The sequence below is a fragment of the Doryrhamphus excisus genome, chromosome 13, assembly GCF_030265055.1.
Source record: "Doryrhamphus excisus isolate RoL2022-K1 chromosome 13, RoL_Dexc_1.0, whole genome shotgun sequence".
Lineage (NCBI taxonomy): Eukaryota > Metazoa > Chordata > Actinopteri > Syngnathiformes > Syngnathidae > Doryrhamphus > Doryrhamphus excisus.
In genome coordinates, this window is record NC_080478.1 from 17,831,277 (window position 1) to 17,855,324 (window position 24,048).

At 43.7% G+C, this 24,048-nt stretch overlaps 2 protein-coding genes across 4 annotated transcripts in view; both read right to left on the minus strand.

Annotated features, from left to right (window-relative positions):
- LOC131140555 (fibroblast growth factor receptor-like 1) overlaps positions 1-3,016 on the minus strand; it is a 46,755-nt gene extending 43,739 nt beyond the window's left edge. The window contains exons 1-2 of the mRNA XM_058091092.1: positions 2,769-3,016; positions 2,318-2,413 (exon numbers count right to left, since the gene is read on the minus strand). Of these exons, the coding sequence (XP_057947075.1) occupies positions 2,318-2,381 (64 nt within the window). The 5' untranslated portion in view covers positions 2,382-2,413; positions 2,769-3,016. The remainder of the gene's footprint in view (positions 1-2,317; positions 2,414-2,768) is intronic.
- A 725-nt stretch (positions 3,017-3,741) lies between these two features.
- zfyve28 (zinc finger, FYVE domain containing 28) overlaps positions 3,742-24,048 on the minus strand; it is a 40,733-nt gene continuing 20,426 nt past the window's right edge. Inside the window, exons 3-14 of one of the 3 annotated variants that reach the window (XM_058090786.1) lie at positions 19,926-20,063; positions 19,645-19,847; positions 18,706-18,795; positions 18,516-18,605; positions 18,331-18,432; positions 15,792-17,261; positions 15,056-15,151; positions 12,546-12,709; positions 12,351-12,467; positions 12,143-12,247; positions 8,834-8,937; positions 3,744-7,573 (exon numbers count right to left, since the gene is read on the minus strand). In XM_058090786.1, the coding sequence (XP_057946769.1) occupies positions 7,445-7,573; positions 8,834-8,937; positions 12,143-12,247; positions 12,351-12,467; positions 12,546-12,709; positions 15,056-15,151; positions 15,792-17,261; positions 18,331-18,432; positions 18,516-18,605; positions 18,706-18,795; positions 19,645-19,847; positions 19,926-20,063 (2,808 nt within the window). In that variant the 3' untranslated portion in view covers positions 3,744-7,444. Of the gene's footprint in view, positions 7,574-8,833; positions 8,938-12,142; positions 12,248-12,350; positions 12,468-12,545; positions 12,710-15,055; positions 15,152-15,791; positions 17,262-18,330; positions 18,433-18,515; positions 18,606-18,705; positions 18,796-19,644; positions 19,848-19,925; positions 20,064-24,048 lie in introns of all 3 variants that reach the window. The other 2 variants (XM_058090787.1, XM_058090788.1) reach the window with 2 other exon arrangements.

Consider the following 24,048-nt stretch of genomic DNA (forward strand, 5'->3'; position numbering starts at 1 on the left):
ACACGCGGCCCAAATGTGGCCCGCAGGACACTAGTTTGAGGCCCCCACCTTGATATGAAAGTTTAATGTTAGTGTTGGATGCTGTATGGTATCATGTACCCAGAAAAAATTATTACGTTTGATTCATGTTCATGTTAAAGGTTAAATAACTGTTAATAGTTATCCTCCCTATCCGTGTGGAAGTGGTAAGTTTTTGGCTATTTAAGTTTAAAGAAAATAACATGAAGGCTACCGTTTGTGTTCATTCATTCATTCATTCATTTTCTACCGCGTATCCTCACGAGGGTCGCAAGGGGTGCTGGAGCCTACCCCAGCTGTCTTCAAGCAAAAGGCGAGGTACACCCTGGACTGGTCGCCAGCTAATCACAGAGCACATATAGACAAACAACCATTCACACTCACATTCATACCTATGGACAATTTGGAGTAGCCAATTAACCTAGCATGTTTTTGGAATGTGGGAGGAAACCGGCGTACCCGGAGAAAACCCACGGGGAGAACATGTAAACTCACTGTCCGACATCATATCCAAGTGGGACATAAACATTAGCTACACTAGCTACTGTACTATGTAAGCTACATTGCTAACATTACAGTAACACTGTAACATCATGGGCGGCACGGCGGTCTAGTGGTTAGCGCACAGACCTCACAGCTAGGAGACCAGGGTTCAATTCCACCCTCGGCCATCTCTGTGTGGAGTTTGCATGTTCTCCCTGTGTTCCCCTGTACTCCGGTTTCCTCCCACATTCCAAAAACATGGTAGATTAATTGGCGACTCCAAATTGTCCATAGGTATGAATGTGAGTGTGAATGGTTGTTTGTCTATATGTGCCCTGTGATTGGCTGGCCACCAGTCCAGGGTGTACCCCGCCTTTCGCCCGAAGACAGCTGGGATAGGCTCCAGCACCACCGTGACCCTCATGAGGAAAAAGCGGTAGAAAATGAATGAATGTAACATCATGCTAGGCTAGCCTGAAGAAAAACAAAATGATCAAATTTCCATCTCTCACATCTGTAGCTGACTGTTAGTAGGTATTATTTTAAGATGTGTAGCAAAGCCTGCTATGTTAAACCCCCGTGGGCAAGTTCATCTAGCTAGGGTCAGGTCATGTCCATGAGGAAGAAGTCCTTTTTTTTTCGTGGCGTCATGGAAAAAAAATGGAGCTCATAAACAGACTCAAGGGACATATACTGTATTTACATAATTGGGGACCTGTTTCTTCAATAAAGCTCTTATGCCCTCCAATTGCATCAGACATGCTTGAGCCTGCCAGTGATGCTGAGTGAAATCATAAAAATGTGTTATAGGGCGACTTGTTGACAAGCATGTTGTGTTTGTATAAAGTCATGTGGGTGAAATCATAGAAATGGCATCCGTGTATTATTCATTCATTCATTCATTTTCTACCGCTTTTCCTCACAAGGGTCGCGGGGGGTGCTGGAGCCTATCCCAGCTGTCTTCGGGCGAGAGGCAGGGTACACCCTGGACTGGTCGCCAGCCAATCACAGGGCACATATAGACAAACAACCATTCACACTCACATTCATACCTATGGACAATTTGGAGTCGCTAATTAACCTAGCATGTTTTTGGAATGTGGGAGGAAACCGGAGTACCCGGAGAAAACCCACGCATGCACGGGGAGAACATGCAAACTCCACACAGAGATGCCCAAGGGTGGGATTGAACCCTGGTCTCCTAGCTGTGAGGTCTGTGCGCTAACCCCTAGACCACCGTGCCGCCCCCGTGTATTATTATTATTATTATTATTATTATTATTATTATTATTGAGGGATCTATTGACAAGCAGTGTTTGTGTTTGTAAAGCGATTGACAAATTGAAGCGTGGTCATATGTTGATCATGCACACACACACACACACACACACACACACACACACACACACACACACAGGCACACAAGTGAGACAGTTGGCAGCCAGCTAGCTGCAGGAGAGCTGGACTCTTTACACAGACTTGTGTTCTTTCACCCTGGGAAGCTGATGGATGATGTTTGTTTGGTTTAGCCCTGGAGAATGTGTGCGCGCACACACACACACACACACACACACACAGTGGGCTTGCCCTTCTCTCATTCCCCAGCCCCGTGTTGATTTTGGGCTCCTTTTAGTTTTTTTTTAAACTTACTTTTCCGTCTCTTACTTCTCTGTGTGAAAACATTAACTGAGACATTCTCCCCCCATATACACCCACCCACTCACTCAACCCACTCCAGCTCAAATCCTAATGAGCCATGAATGTGGACTTCAAGCATCACAATAAAACCAAAGAAATTTCACCATCAAGCTCTCACCTCGTGCACACTGGATCAGTACCACCGCTTTCAAGATGATCAGCACAATGTTGAGAATTCCCATAGTCTTCAAACACAACACCGGGTTCCCTAAATCTGAAAGACACATGGACGCAATGTGAAATTGCTCATGGAAAATATTAGTACTAGGAGTGAAAAAGGTACCTTACAGTACAAAAATGATTCATATTGACAAACAAGGCTCTACTACTCCAAGTTTCCATGTCACTATCACTTTTATTTTGGTTGAACTCGAAGTGCCAGTGATTATTGGCTAAGTATAACTGCTAATATTGTCTTCAAATAATCACATTAATGACAAAATGATGGTGTGAGATGTTAATGAGACATGTATTCGTGATGTGAGTGAGAGTTAGCATAATAACAAATACACCAAACAATGTAATAATAAGTCAAGTGGACTAAATAAAAGTAAATTAAAATGACAAACCTGAATGTTGACTGAATTAAGTCAAGCTAGTTTCTTGACAGTTTTCGCTAAAGTCCTTCTTGAGTCCATGAATCAAAAATGACAGTTCCTGGTTCTTTGGTTCCTTTTTTTTTTAAACCTTTATCGACTTTAAGCTTCTTTTTTGGTACAAGAACACAAAACTAAAGAGACTAAAGTAGAAACGTGTCAACAAAACAAAAAAAATAAAAAAGAAATCAGTCCAGCGTTCCTCAAGCCGCGAAGACCAACAAGTGACTCGTGCCGTGCACAAGCTGGCTGGGCGTGTGCGCGCGGAGGCAACTGACCAATCAGAGACCGCGCAGATGTTAACCGTTTCAATGCCGGGTGACGCACACAGTAGATACAGTAGATACCAGGGGTGTTCAATGCGAGGCCCGCGGCACATTGTAAGGATAGAATTAAACCTAAAAATCCCTCTAAAATTGGAAAACATACAGCAAAAATGGGAAAAATTGAATTTAATACTAATAATAGTGTTGGGCAAATTACTTTTTACTAAGTAGTAACTTTCCCAAAAATGTGAATAACTCCTTTATGAATGTAATTAGTTACCAGTTACTTTTTGGAACTGCAAAAATACACAAAACAATTCATAATGTAAACAGAAAAACTGATATTTACATTGAAAAAAAGATTTGCTGTCACCGAGTATATCAGCAGACCCACCCGGATAGAAATACACACAGGTAGATGCTATTACTTTACATTACCGTAAATGTATTGCGGATAATACTATAATGTATTTATTATATATGGTGCCAAAAAATGAACATGTACAGTACTATTAAACCAGTGCTGCCATCTGGTGGTAACAATATGATATAACATCAGAACATCAGGGCCATACTCATCATACATAAATTGTTTTTTTTTCCAGGAACATGATTTGTGTAATAAAAACAATTATGTTATGTTCAGAAACATGGTAATTAGAGTGGTGATAAATCTGAAACAAAATATACAGAAGGGAAATAACAGTTTGGGTTTATTTGCTGATACATTGTGTTTATTTTAAGACGCTACTATCCAGAGATGGAGTTCTCCATTCCCATGCATTCAGGGGATTTAATATTTGCTTTTTTAAATCAAAACAGGCAGGCTGGAAAACAATAAAAACAAACAATAAAAACAATTTTAAAAAATATATATATATATTTTTGACATTCAGCACTTACCGTACCAAAATGTGATTGTGAGAAATTAACAACAAAACAAAATCCATTAAAAAAATGCAGTCATAAAGATTGCTCAACTTCTTTACCCAGAAAAAAAATCATTTATTTCATTTTACATTGCATTTAAAACTATACAACATTGTTTTTTTTTTTTTTCAAAATTATACACACTTCCATCAAGGAAATACAATGGCATCTTAAAAAATAAGACCAAGCTCTGAAATAATAATAATAATAATAGTATACCCCAACCCCGCCATTAAATTACTGCATGATTTCCCTGTTTATATACATAAATGTGATATCACGCCATATGCTGTTTTGATTCTTTATAAAAGAAAAAAAAACGTAGCCTTTGAAAGCGAGTTTCCAAGCTAGAGGACACTAAGACTGATCCAACAGTAGAGTGTGTTCCTGATTATGTAATGATGCCTGAGAAGCTGTTTCTGAGTCACAGCAAGAATGACAAGACGCTTGCTCTTAATGTACCGAATGCAATATAATATAATATAATATGATATAATATGACAAAGATAATTTGTTATTGCAAAGGGATGTCTGACGCCGAGCAGTTCATTCATTCATTCCTTCATTCATTTTCTACCGCTTTTTCCTCACGAGGGTCGCGGGGGTGCTGGAGCCTATCCCAGCTGTCTTTGGGCGAGAGGCGGGGTACACCCTGGACTGGTGGCCAGCCAATCACAGGGCACATATAGACAAACAACCATTCACACTCACATTCATACCTATGGACAATTTGGAGTTGCTAATTAACCTAGCATGTTTTTGGAATGTGGGAGGAAACCGGAGTACCCGGAGAAAACCCACGCATGCACAGGGAGAACATGCAAAATCCACACAGAGATGGATGAAGGTGGAATTGAACTCAGGTCTCCTAGCTGTGAGGCCTGCGCAATAACCACTCATCCGCCGTACAGCCTGTTTCATCCCTTATTATTCATTCATTTTCTATCGCTTATAATCACTAAAGTTTCGGGTATGATGGAGCCTATCCCAGCTGTCTTCGGGCGAGAGGCGGGGTACACCCTAGACTGGTCGCCAGCCAATCACAGGGCACATATAGACAAACAACCATTCACACTCACATTCATACCTATGGACAATTTGGAGTCGCCAATTAACCTAGCATGTTTTTGGAATGTGGGAGGAAACCGGAGTACCCGGAGAAAACCCACACATGCACGGGGAGAACATGCAAACTCCACACAGAGATGCCCGAGGGTGGTGGAATTGAACCCTGGTCTCCTAGCTGTGAGGTCTGCGCACTAACCACTCATCCACCGTACAGCCTGTTTCATCCCTTATTATTCATTCATTTTCTATCGCTTATCCTCACTAAGGTTACAGTATGATGGAGCCTATCCCAGCTGTCTTCGGGCGAGAGGCGGGGTACACCCTGGACTGGTCGCCAGCCAATCACAGGGCACATACAGACAAACAACCATTCACACTCACATTCATACCTATGGACAATTTGGAGTCGCTAATTAACCTAGCATGTTTTTGGAATGTGGGAGGAAACCGGAGTACCCGGAGAAAACCCACGTATGCACGGGGAGAACATGCAAACTCCACACAGAGATGCCCGAGGGTGGTGGAATTGAACCCTGGTCTCCTAGCTGTGAGGCCTGCGCAATAACCACTCATCCGCCGTACAGCCTGTTTCATCCCTTATTATTCATTCTTTTCTATCGCTTATCCTCACTAAGGTTTCGGGTATGATGGAGCCTATCCCAGCTGTCTTCGGGCGAGAGGCGGGGTACACCCTGGACTGGTGGCCAGCCAATCACAGGGCACATATAGACAAACAACCATTCACACTCACATTCATACCTATGGACAATTTGGAGTCGCTAATTAACCTAGCATGTTTTTGGAATGTGGGAGGAAACCGGAGTAACCCCACGCATGAAAACTCCACACAGAGATGCCCGAGGGTGGAATTGAACCCTGATCTCCTAGCTGTGAGGTCTGCGCGCTAACCACTAGACCGCCGTGCTGCCTGCCGAGCAGTTAATTTAGCCTAAAACACAAAGCTAGCTTATGAAAATGGACTTAAACAATTCTCAACAGGAAATGAGCGCTTATACTAAAAATGTTTAGTAATCGTAATATTGCACGATAACGGGAATAATAAGAAGAGCAAAGAGCATTAAAGCAGTCTTAGGCCAGCACCAGTGAAGAAGGCCTCTGGGGTCAAGCTGGGAATCTGATGGGTGTTGAAGAGAGGTCAACTCTCCACTAGAGGGCATCACACACCCAAGACAGTGATGAGACTAGATAATAGAAAATCCCTTTGAACCATTCCAAGTATTCCAGTGTGCAGCGGAGTACCATGAGAGTACCCGATATATACTACAGTGCACCTAACAGCAATGGGCACAGCCCATTAAAAAAAAAAAAAAAAGTCAGGTCATCCACAATGAACATTCGCCGCCATTAAAAGCATAACAAAAAATCTCAATAGAAAATCTATTTTTTTTTTTTTTGCGTAAATGCGACTGGAAGCCTGCTGATCAGTTCCTGTGTGAAAAAGCAATTGTAGACATTGCAGTGTGTGGTTATTAACAGAATTATTATCTTATTTACATACTTATCATGACTTACATTCTTTTGACTAATCCGAGTCCCGAGTGGGGAGCTCTTGGCATAAATGTAGGAAGCTCGCTGCAGAATAAAGGAAGGTCTTTTCATTTTTTTTTTATGTACAGTAAACCTCGGATATATCGGAAATTCGCTCACAACGGACAGATAAAAAAGAACCGATTTTTCTGTAATGCATTTCCAATAAAAATTCATTGCATATATCGGATTTTTTATAACGGATTTCGCCTATTTCGGACAAAATCTCCAGTCCCGTTCCAATGCATTTCCATTAAATTTCCCTCGCATATATCGGATGGCCGCATCGTGGCGCTCCGATTCGCCGAATCGTGACAGGCCGTTATACGACGTCATTTGCAGCGTTTGCAGCGTTGCCTGCGCGTCCAGGTACATTGGAAACATAGTCAAGGAAGTGCCTTTTTATAACGGATAAAATCCGATTTACGCATATACCGGATATAAATCCGATATATGCGTAAAACGGACATTTTCCGGTATACGCATATAAAGGATTTCGCTTATATCGGACAAAACCAGTGGGAACAATTGAATCCGATATATCCGAGGTTTACTGTATAAAGATGGCCTGTTCTGATGTTGTGCTGCACAATGCCGGTTCAAAGTCTATGATTGCATCATTGTATTCTCTTTTTTATACACCTCCACTGTCAAGCCCTGTGTGAATCATGTGTGGATACCAGCTCACCGATTAAAACACTTTGGTTAACATTCTTCTGTCATGATGACTCCCCCCTTGCTAGCATTCTTGCCTCTTCTTTTCTGTGCTTTCAGTAATATTTTATCAATTTCTCTTGGAGATGAATAAAGTTATCTATCTACGTATCTAATAGGGTATCAAACTGCCTTGTCGCTGTAGAAAGGCGTGACGTGAAACATGTAGCAGTGTGTGCACACCCTCACGGGCTTCATCTGGCCGTATCGGGGCAACGGAGCCGAGTGGGAGGAGCAGCGAGAGCAGAAGATCTGAGAAGAGGACACAACATAAGAGTTACGTCAGGGATTTGTTTTCATCAACACAATGAAGTAAATCAGGGGTCTCAAATATGCGGCCCGCGGGCCAAAAGTGGCCCGCAGGACACTAGTTTGAGGCCCCCCGCCTTGATATGAAAGTTTAATGTTAGTGCGGCCCACGCAAGTTTGATATGGATGCTGTATGGTATCATGTACCCAGAAAAAATTATTACGTTTGATTAATGTTCATGTTAAAGGTTAAATAACTGTTAATAGTTATCCTCCCTATCCGTGTGGAAGTGGTAAGTTTTTTGGCTATTTAAGTTTAAAGGAAATAACTTGAAGGCTACCGTTTAGGTCGCTAGCTCTCTAGTTTGCGAGTTAACATGTGTCTCAAGACCCTGCAGTTGCGCAATATGTTGTAAATAAAAAGAGAATAAATGTGACTATAGTCGTGGAATGTCTGACGCCAAGCAGTTCATTCATTCATTTTCTACCGCTTATCCTCATGAGGGCCGCGGGGGTGCTGGAGCCTATCCCAGCTGTTTTCGGGCGAGAGGCGGGGCACACCCCGGACTGGTGGCCAGCCAATCACAGGGCACATATAGACAAACAACCATTCACACTCACATTCATACCTATGGACAATTTGGAGTCGCCAATTAACCTAGCATGTTTTTGGAATGTGGGAGGAAACCGGAGTACCCGGAGAAAACCCCCGCTTACATGGGGAGAACATGCAAACTCCACACAGAAATGGATGAGTGTGGAATTGAACCCAGGTCTCCTAGCTGTGAGGCCTGCGCATTAACCACTCATCCACCGTACAGCCTGTTTCATCCCTTATCATTCATTCATTTTCTATCGCTAATCCTCACTAAGGTTTCGGGTATGCTGGAGCCTATCCCAGCTGTCTTGGGGCGAGAGGCGGGGTACACCCTGGACTGGTGGCCAGCCAATCACAGGGCACATATAGACAAACAACCATTCACACTCACATTCATACCTTTGGACAATTTGGAGTCGCTAATTAACCTAGCATGTTTTTGGAATGTGGGAGGAAACCGGAGTACCCGGAGAAAACCCACACATTCACGCAAAGAACATGCAAACTCTACACAGAGATGGCCGAGAGTGGAATTGGAACCTGGGTCTCTTAGCTGTGAGGCCTGCGCACTAACCACACGCCGCCATGCATATGTGATATGTATTCATGTCTCATATAAAGATTGTGGTTGATGGGTAGAATTTTCCTTAAAGTGTCAATCATACTTTTCCACAGCTCCTGCAGTGATGCTTCCGGCGGATGACAGTGAAAGGAGCCTTGCAGGCGATGCAGGAGCTGCACACTTCATCTGGGACCCAGTCAGGGGGGTCTACAAGGAGGAGAAGACGACATTTAAACACCATGAAGCATATGCCGTCCTTAATGTGCCTCTGACAAAAATCCCACATCCTGATATATATATGGTGGCAGAGCTCTAGGCTTGTTTTTAAGATGTGTAGAGAAGCCTGTTATTTTACAAAGCTGTCCTCGGCTCATTTAGCTAGGGACTAGAAAGTGAAGCAGAATATAGATTTTTATCAAATTTCGTGGTCATTTACATACGCTTGAGAGACACATAGTACTGTTACCCCTTCATTCATTCATTCATTTTCTACCGCTTTTTCCTCACGAGGGTCGCAGGGGGTGCTGGAGCCTATCCCAGCTGTCTTCGGGCGAGAGGCGGGGTACACCCTGGACTGGTGGCCAGCCAATCACAGGGCACATTTAGACAAACAACCATTCACACTCACATTCATACCTATGGACAATTTGGAGTCGCTAATTAACCTAGCATGTTTTTGGAATGTGGGAGGAAACCGGAGTACCCGGAGAAAACCCACACAAAACTCCACACAGAGATGGCAGAGGGTGGAATTGAACCCTGGTCTCCTAGCTGTGAGGTCTGCGCGCTAACCACTAGAGTGCCGTGCCGCCCGTTACCCCTTCATAGGAACGGGAAGGGAACGGCCAACCTATGAAAAAAAGTGTGACTTACAGTGAAGAAAATAAGTATTTGAACACCCTGCTATTTTGCTATTTCTCCCACTTAGAAATCATGGAGGGGTCTGAAATTTTCATCGTAGGTGCATGTCCACTGTGAGAGAGATAAACTAAAAAGAAAAATCCAGAAATCACAATGCATGATTTTTTAACAATTTATTTGTGTGATACAGCTGCAAATAAGTATTTGAACACCTGTGTATCATCTAGAATTCTGACCCTGAAAGACCTGTTAGTCTGCCCATTAGAAGTCCACCTGCACTCCATGTATCATCCTGAATCAGATGCACCTGTTTGAGGTCGTTAGCTGCATAAAGACACCTGTCCACCCCATACAATCAGTAAGACTTTAACTTGTAACATGGCGAAGACCAAAGAGCTGTCCAAAGACACCAGAGACAAAATTGTACACCTCCACAAGGCTGGAAAGGGCTACGGAGCAATTACCAAGCAGCTTGGTGAAAAAAGGTCCACTGTTGGAGCTATCATTAGAAAATGGAAGAAGCTAAACATGACGGTCAATCTCAATCGGAGTGGAGCCCCATGCAAGATATCACCTCGTGGGGTCTCAATGATTCTAAGAAAGGTGAGGAATCAGCCCAGAACTACACGACAGGACTTGGTCAATGACCTGAAAAGAGCTGGGACCACCGTTTCCAAGGTTACTGTAGGTAATACACTAAGACGTCATGATGTGAAATCATGCATGGCACGAAAGGTTCCCCTGCTTAAACCAGCACATGTCAAGGCCCGTCTTAAGTTTGCATATGACCATTTGGATGATACAGAGGAGTCATGGGAGAAAGTTTTATGGTCAGATGAGACCAAAATAGAACTTTTTGGTCATAATTCCAATAAGCGTGTTTGGAGGAAGAAGAATGAAGAGTACAATCCGAAGAACACCATCCCTACTGTGAAGCATGGGGGTGGTAGCATCATGCTTTGGGGGTGTTTTTCTGCACATGGGACAGGACGAGTGCACTGCATTAAAGAGAGGATGACTGGGGCCGTGTATTGTGAGATTTTGGGGAACAACCTCCTTCCCTCTGTCAGAGCATTGAAGATGGGTCGTGGCTGGGTCTTCCAACACGACAACGACCCGAAGCACACAGCCAGGAAAACCAAGGAGTGGCTCCGTAAGAAGCATATCAAGGTTCTAGCATGGCCCAGCCAGTCTCCAGACCTGAACCCAATCGAAAATCTTTGGAGGGAGCTCAAACTCCGTGTTTCTCAGCGACAGCCCAGAAACCTGACTGATCTAGAGAAGATCTGTGTGGAGGAGTGGGCCAAGATCCCTCCTGCAGTGTGTGCAAACCTGGTGAAAAACTACAGGAAACGTTTGACCTCTGTAATAGCAAACAAAGGCTACTGTACCAAATATTAACATTCATTTTCTCAGGTGTTCAAATACTTATTAGCAGCTGTATCACACAAATAAATTGTTAAAAAAATCATGCATTGTGATTTCTGGATTTTTCTTTTTAGTTTATCTCTCTCACAGTGGACATGCACCTACGATGAAAATTTCAGACCCCTCCATGATTTCTAAGTGGGAGAAATAGCAAAATAGCAGGGTGTTCAAATACTTATTTTCTTCACTGTATAGTCCAGAAAATATGGTAATTTGCAAATGGGCGGCACGGTGATTGAGTGGTTAGCGCGCAGACCTCACAGCTAGGAGACCAGGGTTCAATTCCACCCTCGGCCATCTCTGTGTGGAGTTTGCATGTTCTCCCCGTGCATGCGTGGGTTTTCTCCGGGTACTCCGGTTTCCTCCCACATTCCAAAAACATGCTAGGTTAATTAGCGACTCCAAATTGTCCATAGGTATGAATGTGAGTGTGAATGGTTAATTCAAAGATTAATTGAGATCTGTCAGTCTGAGAAAGGTTATAAAGCCAATACAGCTTTGGGACTACAGCAAACCACAGTGAGAGCCATTATTCACAAATGGCCAAAACAAGTTATTGAGTTTGAGACCCCTGATTTATCCACATCAATTTTGCAATTGGGCTGCACAGCGATCGAGTGGTTAGCCACACAGCTAGGAGACCTGAGTTCAATTCCACCCTCCGCCATCTCTGTGTGGCGTTTGTATGTTCTCCCTGTGCATGTGTGGGTTTCCCAACATTCCAAAAACATGCTTGGTTAATTAGCGACTCCAAATTGTCCATAGGTATGAATGTGAGTGTGAATGGTTGTTTGTCTAAATGTGCCCTGTGATTGGCTGGACACCAGTCCACGGTGTACCCCGCCTCTCTTGCCTGAAGACAGCTGGGATAGGCTCCAGCACCCCACCCCCAACAGTTTTTTCATTTATAAGTCGCTCTGGAGTATAAGTCGCAGGGAACGGCCAACCTATGAAAAAAAGTGCGACTTATAGTCCGGAAAATACGGTAATTACAAGTCCATTTTGTATCGTCAACAACTGTTTACAATGAGTGTCGGGGTCCCCACTGATGTCATTCTGAGTAAAAAAAAAAAAAATGCTGATAAAGCGAATTCAACGCAGGTTTGTTTATAGACATGCTAACCTTCAAAGTGGCCCTCGCGGGCCTTGGCTGCCAATTCTGATGAAGAAATGGTCTCCTGACAGAGAGCACAGTCCTCTAGTACGGCACTCCGCAGAACAGGTCCTGCTGGGCACCAAATGGAGAAAACACTTAAAACCGAGCTGTGCTTAAATAATTGATCACCCCCCCACCCCTCCCGGAACCTCCAGTCAACACACACGGTCCCCACCTTTCTTTTGGTTATCACTGTCTCCCTGCTCGCACTTGGTCGCCATGACCTCGAACAGAGTCTTCAGGATGCTGCGAAGGTCGCTGGCGTAATTGGTCTGCAGTTGATCAGCGACTCCTGCGTCACATGACAGAACGTCAACAAAGAGTGACACAAAGAAGAAGAAGAAAAAAAAAAGGTGCAGGTCTGAAATACCTGAAATACAAACAAAAAGGCGGTGGATGAGGTCACTGCTGCTGTGGAAGCGTGAGCGAATCTTATTCCGGGCGGCCACCTTGGCGTCTTGCAGGGCCAGCTGCATCACTTCATGGTCCAGGTCCTCTGACATGCCTGAGCTTGGAGTGAGGCTGCTGACGGGGCTGGAGAAAGTCATGGAAAACAGAAGGAGAGGCCGTTTATATCCCTAACCGTCCCTACATTATTCACACCATGCATCCATATTTCATTGGGTGAATATGTTGAGATTTAAAGTAAATACCACTCGGCTGTTTGTGGCCTGGTAGATACACTGTGTCATTTTTTCATATAACTCTCAATGACAGGGCTCTACATTAAATACAAAAATGACTTGACCATGGGGAATCCTTAAGGTGAGAACTACTTGCCCGAACTTGTCCCATTCATTCATTTTCTACCGCTTTTTCCTCACGAGGGTTGCGGGGGTGCTGGAGCCTATCCCAGTTGTCTTGGGGCGAGAGGCGGGGTACACCCTGGACTGGTGGCCAGCCAATCACAGGGCACATATAGACAAACAACCATTCACACTCACATTCATACCTATGGACAATTTGGAGTCGCTAATTAACCTAGCATGTTTTTGGAATGTGGGAGGAAAACGGAATACCCGGAGAAAACCCCCACATACACAGGGAGAACATGTATACTCCACACAGAAATGGATGAGGGTGGAATTGAACTCAGGTCTCCTAGCTGTGAGGCCTGCGCACTAACCACTCTACAGCCGTACAGCCTGTTTCATCCCTTATTATTCATTCATTTTCTATCGCTTATCCTCACTAAGGTTTCGGGTATGATGGAGCCTATCCCAGCTGTCTTCGGGCGTGAGGCGGGGTACACCCTGGACTGGTGGCCAGCCAATCACAGGGCACATATAGACAAACAACCATTCACACTCACATTCATACCAATGGACAATTTGGAGTCGCTAATTAACCTAGCATGTTTTTGGAATGTGGGAGGAAACCGGAGTACCCGGAGAAAACCCCCACATACACGGGGAGAACATGCAAACTCCACACAGAGATGGATGAGGGTGGAATTGAACTCAGGTGTCCTAGCTGTGAGGCCTGCGCACTAACCACTCCTCCGCCGTACAGCCTGTTTCATCCCTTATTATTCATTCATTTTCTATCGCTTATCCTCACTAAGGTTTCGGGTATGACGGAGCCTATCCCAGCTGTCTTCGGGCAAGAGGCGGGGTACACCCTGGACTGGTGGCCAGCCCATCACAGGGCACATATAGACAAACAACCATTCACACTCACATTCATACCTATGGGCAATTTGGAGTCGCTAATTAACCTAGCATGTTTTTGGAATGTGGGAGGAAACCGGAGTACCCGGAGAAAACCCACACAAAACTCCACACAGAGATGGCAGAGGGTGGAATTGAACTCAGGTCTCCTGGCTGTGAGGCCAGCGTGCTAACCACTAGTCCGCCGTGTAAAATTGATATCTATTATTCATTCATTCATTTTCTACCGCTTATCCTCACAAGGGTCACGGGGGTGATGGAGCCTATCCCAGCTGTCTTCGGGCAAGAGGCGGGGTACACCCTGGACTGGTGGCCAGCCAATCACAGGGCACATATAGACAAACAACCATTCACACTCACATTCATACCTATGGACAATTTGGAGTCGCTAATTAACCTAGCATGTTTTTGGAATGTGGGAGGAAACCGGAGTACCCGGAGAAAACCCACGCATGCACGGGGAGAACATGCAAACTCCACACAGAGATGGATGAGGGTGGAATTGAACTCAGGTCTCCTAGCTGTGAGGCCTGTGCACTAACCACTCATCTGCCGTACAGCCTGTTTCATCCCTTATTATTCATTCATTTTCTATCGTTTATCCTCACTAAGGTTTCGGGTATGCTGGAGCCTATCCCAGCTGTCTTCGGGCAAGAGGCGGGGTACACTCTGGACTGGTGGCCAGCCAATCACAGGGCACATATAGACAAACAACCATTCACACTCACATTCATACCTATGGACAATTTGGAGTCGCTAATTAACCTAGCATGTTTTTGGAATGTGGGAGGAAACCGGAGTACCCGGAGAAAACCCACGCATGCACGGGGAGAACAATTCTGATTGGTCCGTTTCAAGATTTGCATGGGTGGCACGGTGGTTGAGGGGTTAACACGCAGACCTCACAGCTAGGAGACCAGGAGACCAGGGTTCAATTCCACCCACGGCCATCTCTGTGTGTTTGCATGTTATCCCCGTGCATGCGTGGGTTTTCTCCGGGTCAGACCCTCGGCTGATACTGACACTTTGGGGCATGATACCTGGCCTGATACCAGACAAACCATGTGATAACCTATAAATATCAGTAAGAAAGCCAATATCGAGGACCTCAAGACAAATGGTCACATAGTCATGTAAAAAACCAAAACATATACCTTTTTTTACCCCCCCGGTGTATATATTCCAACCTCACAATGCCGCTCATAGTTACCTTGGAGTGTAAGCACTGCTGGATAGACTACATGTGGTGACCGACACACTCTCACAGTCACTACCTGACACAGAGCTGTGGGGGGAGTTGTGAAAGCTAAAACAGAACAAAAGGAGAAAAATAAAGAAAATATTAGGGGGGGAAAAAAAATCAAAACGTACAGAAAACATTAAAATGGAGAACAAATGTCTAAAACACCAAAGGATTTGAGTGTATGAAGATAATTAAAATGCTAAAAATATATACAGTAAACCTCGGATATATCGGATTCAATTGTTCCCACTGGTTTTGTCCGATATAAGCGAAATCAGTTATATGCGTATACTGGAAAATGTCCGTTTTACGCATATATCGGATTTATATCCGGTATATGCGTAAATCGGATTTTATCCGTTATAAAAAGGCACTTCCTTGACTATGTTTCCAATGTACCTGGACGCGCAGGCAACGCTGCAAATGACGTCGTATAGCGGCCTGCCACGATTCGGCGAATCGGAGCGCCACGATGCGGCCATCCGATATATGCGAGGGAAATTTAATGGAAATGCATTGGAACGGGACTGGAGATTTTGTCCGAAATAGGCGAAATCCGTTATAAAAAATCCGATATATGCAATGAATTTTTATTGGAAATGCATTACAGAAAAATCGGTTCTTTTTTATCTGTCCGTTGTGAGCGAATTTCCGATATATCCGAGTCCGATATATCCGAGGTTTACTGTACATACAAACTTACCTGGAGGCTTTCCGACTCTTCTCTTTGGTGTCCCTCCTGGATTCTTTAATTCCTTGCTTATCCATCTCGGTTTCCGTCTTGTCAATCATCTCCTGGTAGTCCTCCCTTCTGCTGTTGCTATGGTCCTGATTGCGATGTTCTGGCCGAGGGACGCCCACTAGGCAGTTCTCACAGAGCTGAAGGCTTCCTTCCTCTTCCAGGGGCTCGTTCAAGCAACGTGAGGAAGCCGGAGAAATCTGGAGTTCCCGTCTGCTAAGGGGCTCGTGGCCCCGAGGGGGCAGCTGACACGCAGATGATCGTATGAGAGCTCCGGGTGCTGCCGTTTTGCAGTGTTTATCCGCTCCGAGAGCGAGTCCTAACCCGGAGGTGTCGGATGTAAAGACGTCCTCGTTGGCGTCTTCACAGCTCCCGCAGCAGACGCACGAGTTAAGGAGGCAGTGAGTAGCCACTAAGGGGCCGCAGGATTCCATCTCTGACGGAGACGGCCGCGGGAGGAGCAACTTATCCACGGCCAGCTCTGTCAAACTCGGGGAGCGAGGGTTGAAGATGACGGTGGCGGAGAGCTTCATCCCACCCATACGATGCGCGATGACTTCTGCGGTCTCATTCATTGTACCCTCAAAGCCCACCTCCCAACCGTTGGTGTAAGGTAGAACTTCGGAGCTCGGGACGGAGGTGCATGGAGCCCGTATTGAATTGAGACAGTGTGTATTTTTGCCGCGAGGCTGGAGACAAGGAGGTTCTGAAGGAGCTGCAGGGCGCCAACCAGAATCGGATTGGAGACCCGGACTACGTTGCAAAGAACGAGAAGACTTTGGTGCTTTAGAAGGCGAAGCGATACCACATTGGACTTCTCTGGAGATGCTGCTGAGAGCGTCTCCTGCTGTGTCGAGATCTTCCATGAAGAAGACTCGGTCTTCCTCCTCGAGATAGATACCCGTTCTTCCTCGGCACCTTAGCACCCTGATAGGGGAGGCCTCAATACTAGAAGCTCCACTGGCTCCTCCTGAGTCTCCTCTGTTGGGGTGATGTGCTGGGGATTGATTCTTGCTCGGAGGCGACAGAAGGGTGGACATCTCGTCTCCGACGCGATACACCATCATGTTGAGCTGCTCCAGTTCTTCTTCGTCATACTGCATGGAACAAGCGAGTTCTGCCTCCTCTGCCTCCTCACACAGTAAGATCTCCTCCTGCTCCCCTTTCTCGGCTTCTACTTCCTCCCAGCCTTTTTCCACATCTGCCAACTCTTCCTCCTGGCTGGGATGGACAAAGGCAGCCAAATGCTCATCATCACGAGGTCTCTTGAAGGTGTCATTCGCGGGGCTGCTGGAGCAGTGATTCTCTTCAACGGGTGTTGGTGGCTTATTCGGGGCCTGCTCCTGGCCTGTGGCGAGTTCGCCATCCTGAGAAATGCAGAGGTTCCTCTCGAGCATTAGCAACTCTTCCTCAGTCAGAGTCTGCAGCAGGTCTCTGAAAAGACACCAAGATCAAGCTGGAGCGTCACAGTTTGTTCTAAAGCACCAGGATTCTATTTACTTGGGGGGCCACTGGAGCTAGGGTCTGAGCGAGGCTGGGCCGCATCAGGTTTTCCCAAAAAAACACATTTATTAAAAACAGAAAAATGAATAAACTTGGTTTTAGTTCCGATTTTCTACAATAAAAGCTCTGATAAAACATTCCACTGTTCTCAAATATCTTAATTTTTATTTTTCTACACAAAATAAGATGAAAAATAAATAAACCAATCAAGAATAAAGAAAATCAATCAATCAGTAATAAATAAATATAATAATAATAATAAAACAGCAAATAATAAAAACTTAAGAAGCCACATATAGTTGGTGGGTAGACAAATTATTTTTTTCAGATTAAAATGAACAAAGCATTATTAGAGCCCTGTAGACATGACAAAACACGACTATAGTCACATTTATACTCTTTTTATTTACAACATATTGCGCAACTGCAGGGTCTTGAGACACATGCTAACTCGCAAACTAGAGAGCTAGCGACCTAAACGGTAGCCTTCAAGTTATTTCCTTTAAACTTAAATAGCCAAAAACGTACCACTTCCACACGGATAGGGAGGATAACTATTAACAGTTATTTAACCTTTAACATGAACATTAATCAAAGGTAATAATTTTTTCTGGGTACATGATACCATACAGCATCCATATCAAACTTGCGCGGGCCGCACTAACATTAAACTTTCATATCAAGGCGGGGGCCTCAAACTAGTGTCCCGCGGGCCGCGTGTTTGAGACCCCTGGTCTATACAGTCTACAGCAGAGGTGGCCAAACTACGGCCAGTTGCTTTCAAAGTATTTAAATATAAACGTACAGGAGTCAATATGAGACAAACTTTAATGGTTTAAGTAGATTTTCACACTACTGTATTTCCCGCGTTTCGTTTTCTCAAAAAGCGAAGATGCACCTTATGTACGAGTTAAAGGGGAACTGCACTTTTTTGGGGGGGTAATTTTGCCCAAAAAATGTGTCATGCAATTGAGTTTGAGACCCCTGGTATAGACGGTACCTTATTTTCTTCAGTAAAGTACGAAAAGGCCGGAAGAGCTCAGACATGTCCTCTGCTTTTCGGTCTAGGTTGAGAGGTCCCTCTGAGTACACGACCAGCCCGCTAAAAATACATGAAAAAATTCTATATCAGGACCGGAATGAGGAGAGAAGCCGGAATACCGTACAAGACATGTCAACACTTACCATACAATGGCTAGTCTGGGAATTGTAAACATCAGTGCAGGCTCGTAGTCATCAATCATGTCTTGTGTGAGGTAGCCCAGCTTGAGCGCTCTGGGAAACACAGGAAACACAACGTAAATATTAAGAGGACTTTGTCTACACAAAGATACATAGATTGAGGTTTTTTTTATGACGTTTATTTGCGGCAAACCTTTCCACCGTCTCACAGAAGAGCACAATGACATCCTGCTGTACGTAATATTCTTTGGGAGACTTGACAGGCACCATGGCTGACACGTAGCTAAAAACACAAAGAAAAGTGAGGATCAAGGATGTTTTGTCGAGTGAGACGATGGGCATATGTGAATTACAGTAAACCTCGGATATATCGGAAATTCGCTCACAACGGACAGATAAAAAAGAACCGATTTTTCTGTAATGCATTTCCAATAAAAATTCATTGCATATATCGGATTTTTTATTAACGGATTTCGCCTATTTCGGACAAAATCTCCAGTCCCGTTCCAATGCATTTCCATTAAATTTCCCTGGCATATATCGATCGGATGGCCGCATCGTTATGCTAATCTTGTTGGGTGTTGGTAAAACACGGACTGCGTAATTCCGGTGGTAATTTGCAAACCAATCATTGAAAATCTTGAAATGGACCAATCAGAATCGTTTATTTAGACCGTGGTCCGTAGTCCGCGTTTTACCCACACCCGTTCTTGTTCGCGATCAACCAATCAGCGATGGTTTGACTAGGAAAACATCTATCAGGGCTCGACAATAACGATGTACCGATGGCCCGGGGCAAGTTAAATCAAAATTCGGGCAAGTTACCTAAGCCTAGCTTAATTAACAATTTGTTATGCTCAGAATCCAATAAAGTTCAATTCTCATTACCTTACGTCTCTTTTCATTGCCCAGTCCAGGTACATAGAAACATAGTCAAGGAAGTGCCTTTTTATAACGGATAAAATCCGATTTACGCATATACCGGATATAAATCCGATATATGCGTAAAACGGACATTTTCCGGTATACGCATATAACGGATTTCGCTTATATCGGACAAAACCAGTCGGAACAATTGAATCCGATATATCCGAGGTTTACTGTACTATGGTGGGTTCTGCATCTAAATTACCTGAGTTCAAACTCAGCGAAAAGGCCGTCGAAATGTCGCAGTGCGTCCTTCATGCGATCTGTGTAGAAGTTGAGGTCCCGCAGGGCCTGGTCTCTGGTGATGTTACGTACCTCCTCCAAGCTGCGAGTCAGATCCTTCGCCAGCGGTCTCATCGCTATGCTTTCAATCTCTCTGTTCATAATAATGGAGCCTGCAGCCAAACACTGAGACACAGGACAACAAACTGTATTTTTACATCATTACACGGGGGGGGGGGGTTGTTTGTTTCCAGACTACTGTACCTCTGCTCCAAACCATAGCTGCCCCGCTAGGTTGTCATGACGAATCTCCTCGGGGAACTTGACACAGAAGTCTCTGTTGGCTCGGTCGCAGGGGATACATTCATCCATTATCTGATTGATAATGTTGAGCACATTGTCCTGGAGAGCGGCGGAGTGACAAAAACAAATTGAATGAGCAATACATGAGTGGTCACGGTAATTGAACCCCTTTTTTCCCTCTTTGTGGGGACACTGCAGCCTTTTGAGATCATTGATTGGGAAGTGAAAGACCGGACTTTGAAAGGAGTACAGGGCTCGACAATAACGATGTACCGATGGCCCGGGGCAAGTTAAAACAAAATTGGGGCAAGTAAATCCAATCAGTGATATTCCCGTCGGGAATGCACTTTGGCATTCCATATTGCCAAGAGTTTTTTTAAAAGCTGTTCTTGTTGGGTGTTGGTAAAACACGGACTGCATAATTCCGGTGGTAATTTGCAAACCAATCCTTGCAAATCTTGAAATGGACCAATCAGAATTGTTTATTTAGACCGCGGTCCGTGGTCTGTAGTCCACAGTCTGTCAGTCCACACCAGTTCTTGCTCGCCAAGAACCAATCAGCGATGGTTTGACTACGAAAACATCTATCAGGGCTTGACAATAACGATGTACCAATGGCCCGGGGCAAGTTAAAACAAAATTGGGGCAAGTAAATCCAATCAGTGATATTCCCGTCGGGAATGCACTTTGGCATTCCATACTGCGAAGAGTTTTTTTAAAAGTGGTTCTTGTTGGGTGTTGGTAAAACACGGACTGCGTAATTCCGGTGGTAATTTGCAAACCAATCCTTGCAAATCCTGAAATAGACCAATCAGAATTGTTTATTTAGACCGCGGTCCGTGGTCTGTAGTCCACAGTCTGTCAGTCCACACCCGTTCTTGTTCGCGATCAACCAATCAGCGATGGGTTGACTATGAAAACATCTATCAGGGCTCGACAATAACGATGTACCGATGGCCCGGGGCAAGTTAAAACAAAATTGGGGCAAGTAAATCCAATCAGTGATATTCCCGTCAGACTAGTACACTTTGGCATTCCGTACTGCCAAGAGTTTTTTTAAAAGCGGTTTTTGTTGGGTGTTGGTAAAACACGGACTGCGTAATTCCGGTGGTAATTTGCAAACCAATCCTTGCAAATCTTGAAATGGACCAATCAGAATCGTTTATTTAGACCGCGGTCGGTAGTCCACAGTCTGCGTGTTACCCACACCCGTTCTTGTTCGCGATCAACCAATCAGCGATGGTTTGACTACGAAAACATCTATCAGGCCTCGACAATAACGAAGTACCAATGGCCCGGGGCAAGTTAAATCAAAATTCGGGCAAGTAAATCCAATCAGTGATATTCCCGTCTGGAATGCACTTTGGCATTCCATACTGCGAAGAGTTTTTTTAAGTGGTTCTTGTTGGGTGTTGGTTCTCACCTTAAGGATTCCCCATGGGCAAGTTATTTTTGTTTTTAATGTAGAGCCCTGTGAGTATGACACCATTAGGGTCAGTGGCCTTCAATAAAAAAGACTAAACTGAAGTGTGTAATTTCAAGCTGTGAAAACACTGCAACACACACTGCGAGAGCTAATGAAGAGCTTATGTGCCACTGGCATGTACAAGAGCCATAATAGTGACTTACAATGAGCTTTTCACTCAACTGTGGCTGCAGTGTGCACTGTAATCTCGTCAAGCGCGGCGCTGCGTCTTTCTTTGCACGCCTCGTGGAGGAAGATTAAAAAGCTTTGAGAAGGAAGGCTTGGTCATTGATTCGTTCACAGCTTTGAGCTATTGGCGTGTCGGTGAACCTTTTTGTAGACGGGGTAAAATTGGTGATAACCATCTCATGGGCTGGATGGAAATCATGCAAGGTGCTTGGAATTTTCAGACCACTCATGCCAAAAAAAAAAAAAAAAAAAACAGAGAGGAACGCGAATAGCTGATGGCGATAGTGGCGGGTTGAAATGCAAATTGTGGACTCGCCTGTTATTTGGGGGCTCGGACTGTGAGGTATCATTCATTCATTCATTCATTTTATACTACTTTTCCTCACGAAGGTCGCGGTGGGGCGCCAGCCAATCACAGGGCACATATAGACAAACAACCATTCACACTCACATTCATACCTATGGACAATTTGGAGTCGCTAATTAACCTAGCATGTTTTGGAATGTGGGAGGAAACCGGAGTACCCGGAGAAAACCCACACATGCACGGGGAGAACATGCAAACTCCACACAGAGATGGCCGAGGGTGGAATTGAACCCAGGTCTCCTAGCTGTGAGGTCTGCGCGCTAACCACTTGAGGTATTATTAAAGCCTAATTCATTCATTAAAAGCTTTTCAGGAGGAAAAAGCCAATGGAAATCGTACTAAACATAAACGATGCTTCAACATGAAACACACAAGGAACCAAGGAGCACATTATTAGTAAAGGAACGAGAGAACAGTCGGGGATCAAGTGGTGACCTTATTAAGCCCTGCCGGGTATGCGGGTGGTGCTGCTGACGCACAATAGACCACATGACAACCTCCCCAAACCACCTGTAGCTCTCTCAGCATGGTAGAGCATGGCATCTGTCACTCACGCACAACCTTCCAAGCTGCCACTACTCTATTTCCTGTATCATCATCATCATCATCTTAAGCCACCAAACGTAATACATATACGATACAACAATGACCTTGTGTGAAATATGGTAATGGTAATGGTTTAATTTCATTTGAACATGCATCAGATTACAATTGAATGCATCACATAATCAGTTCACAGTTCCACATGTCCAAAAGGAGTAGGAAGAAGCAAAGCTTATTAAATCCTACCCCTCCATCTGGTACTTTTACAATCAGTAACTGTTACATTTGTTCTCTTCCTGCTTTCCTAATATAATTTTATTTTATTTTATTGTATTTTTTTAATTAAATTTTTTTATTTTATTTTTTTATGGTTTTATTTCATTTGAAAATGCATCAGATTACAATTGAATGCATCACATAATCAGTTCACAGTTCCACATGTCCAAAAGGAGTAGGAAGAAGCAAAGCTTATTAAATCCTACCCCACCATCTGGTACTTTTACAATCAGTAACTGTTACATTTGTTCACTTCCTGCCTTTCTAATATTATTTTAGTTTTTTTATTAATTTTTTTTATTTTTTAATATTTTTTGTTTTTAATTTTTAATATATTTTTTAAATGTTTTTTTAAATAGTTTTATTTCAGTTCACTTTTACAATCAGTAACTGTTACATTTGTTCACTTCCTGCCTTTCTAATATAATTTAAGTTTTTTTTAATTTAATTTAAAAAATTGTTTTTAATTTTTTATATATTTTTTAATTTTTTTAAATGGTTTTATTTCATTTGAACATGCATCAGATTACAATTGAATGCATCACATAATCAGTTCACAGTTCCACATGTCCAAAAGGAGTAGGAAGAAGCAAAGCTTATTAAATCCTACCCCTCAATCTGGTATTTTTATAATCAGTAACTGTTACATTTGTTCACTTCCTGCTTTCCATAATACAGTTTAAGGTTTTTTTTTGTGTTTTTTTATAATATGATTATATATAATATGATTATTGTGATTATTATTATTATGATTATTTTTATTTTTTATAATTAATATGATAGTGTTCCACACATATTTTAATCAAAAAGCGCTGTGCTGTTGCAAAGATTCCCTCCCAAAGAAGCCCTTCCGAAATTTGCTCAAATGACAAAACCCAAAGGTTTTTGTTCAGATGAGAGTTAGTTCTCTTGTCTTCAAAGACCTTTAATATTCATAAAACTTATCACATGTTATCAGCCGACATGCCATGTAGGAACTTGGCCTAGATAAGTTAACAATGAGATCACCACGCCCAATTTTAGAGCGCGGCTGATCTCTCTCTGGTCTCTATTTTCAGCTTGTAGGCCAAAAACCAAAGTCCAGCAACGTGTTTGTTTGAAAGATTATATTTAAAAAAAACATAGCACTGATGGATCTGTGTCAAATCTAGCCTTTGTGTACGCCTTAAGTGTTGTTTGATTTAATAGCATGAAAAAGTGGTTTGCTCCCTTCATGATTTCATACTTTTTTGCACGTTTGTCAC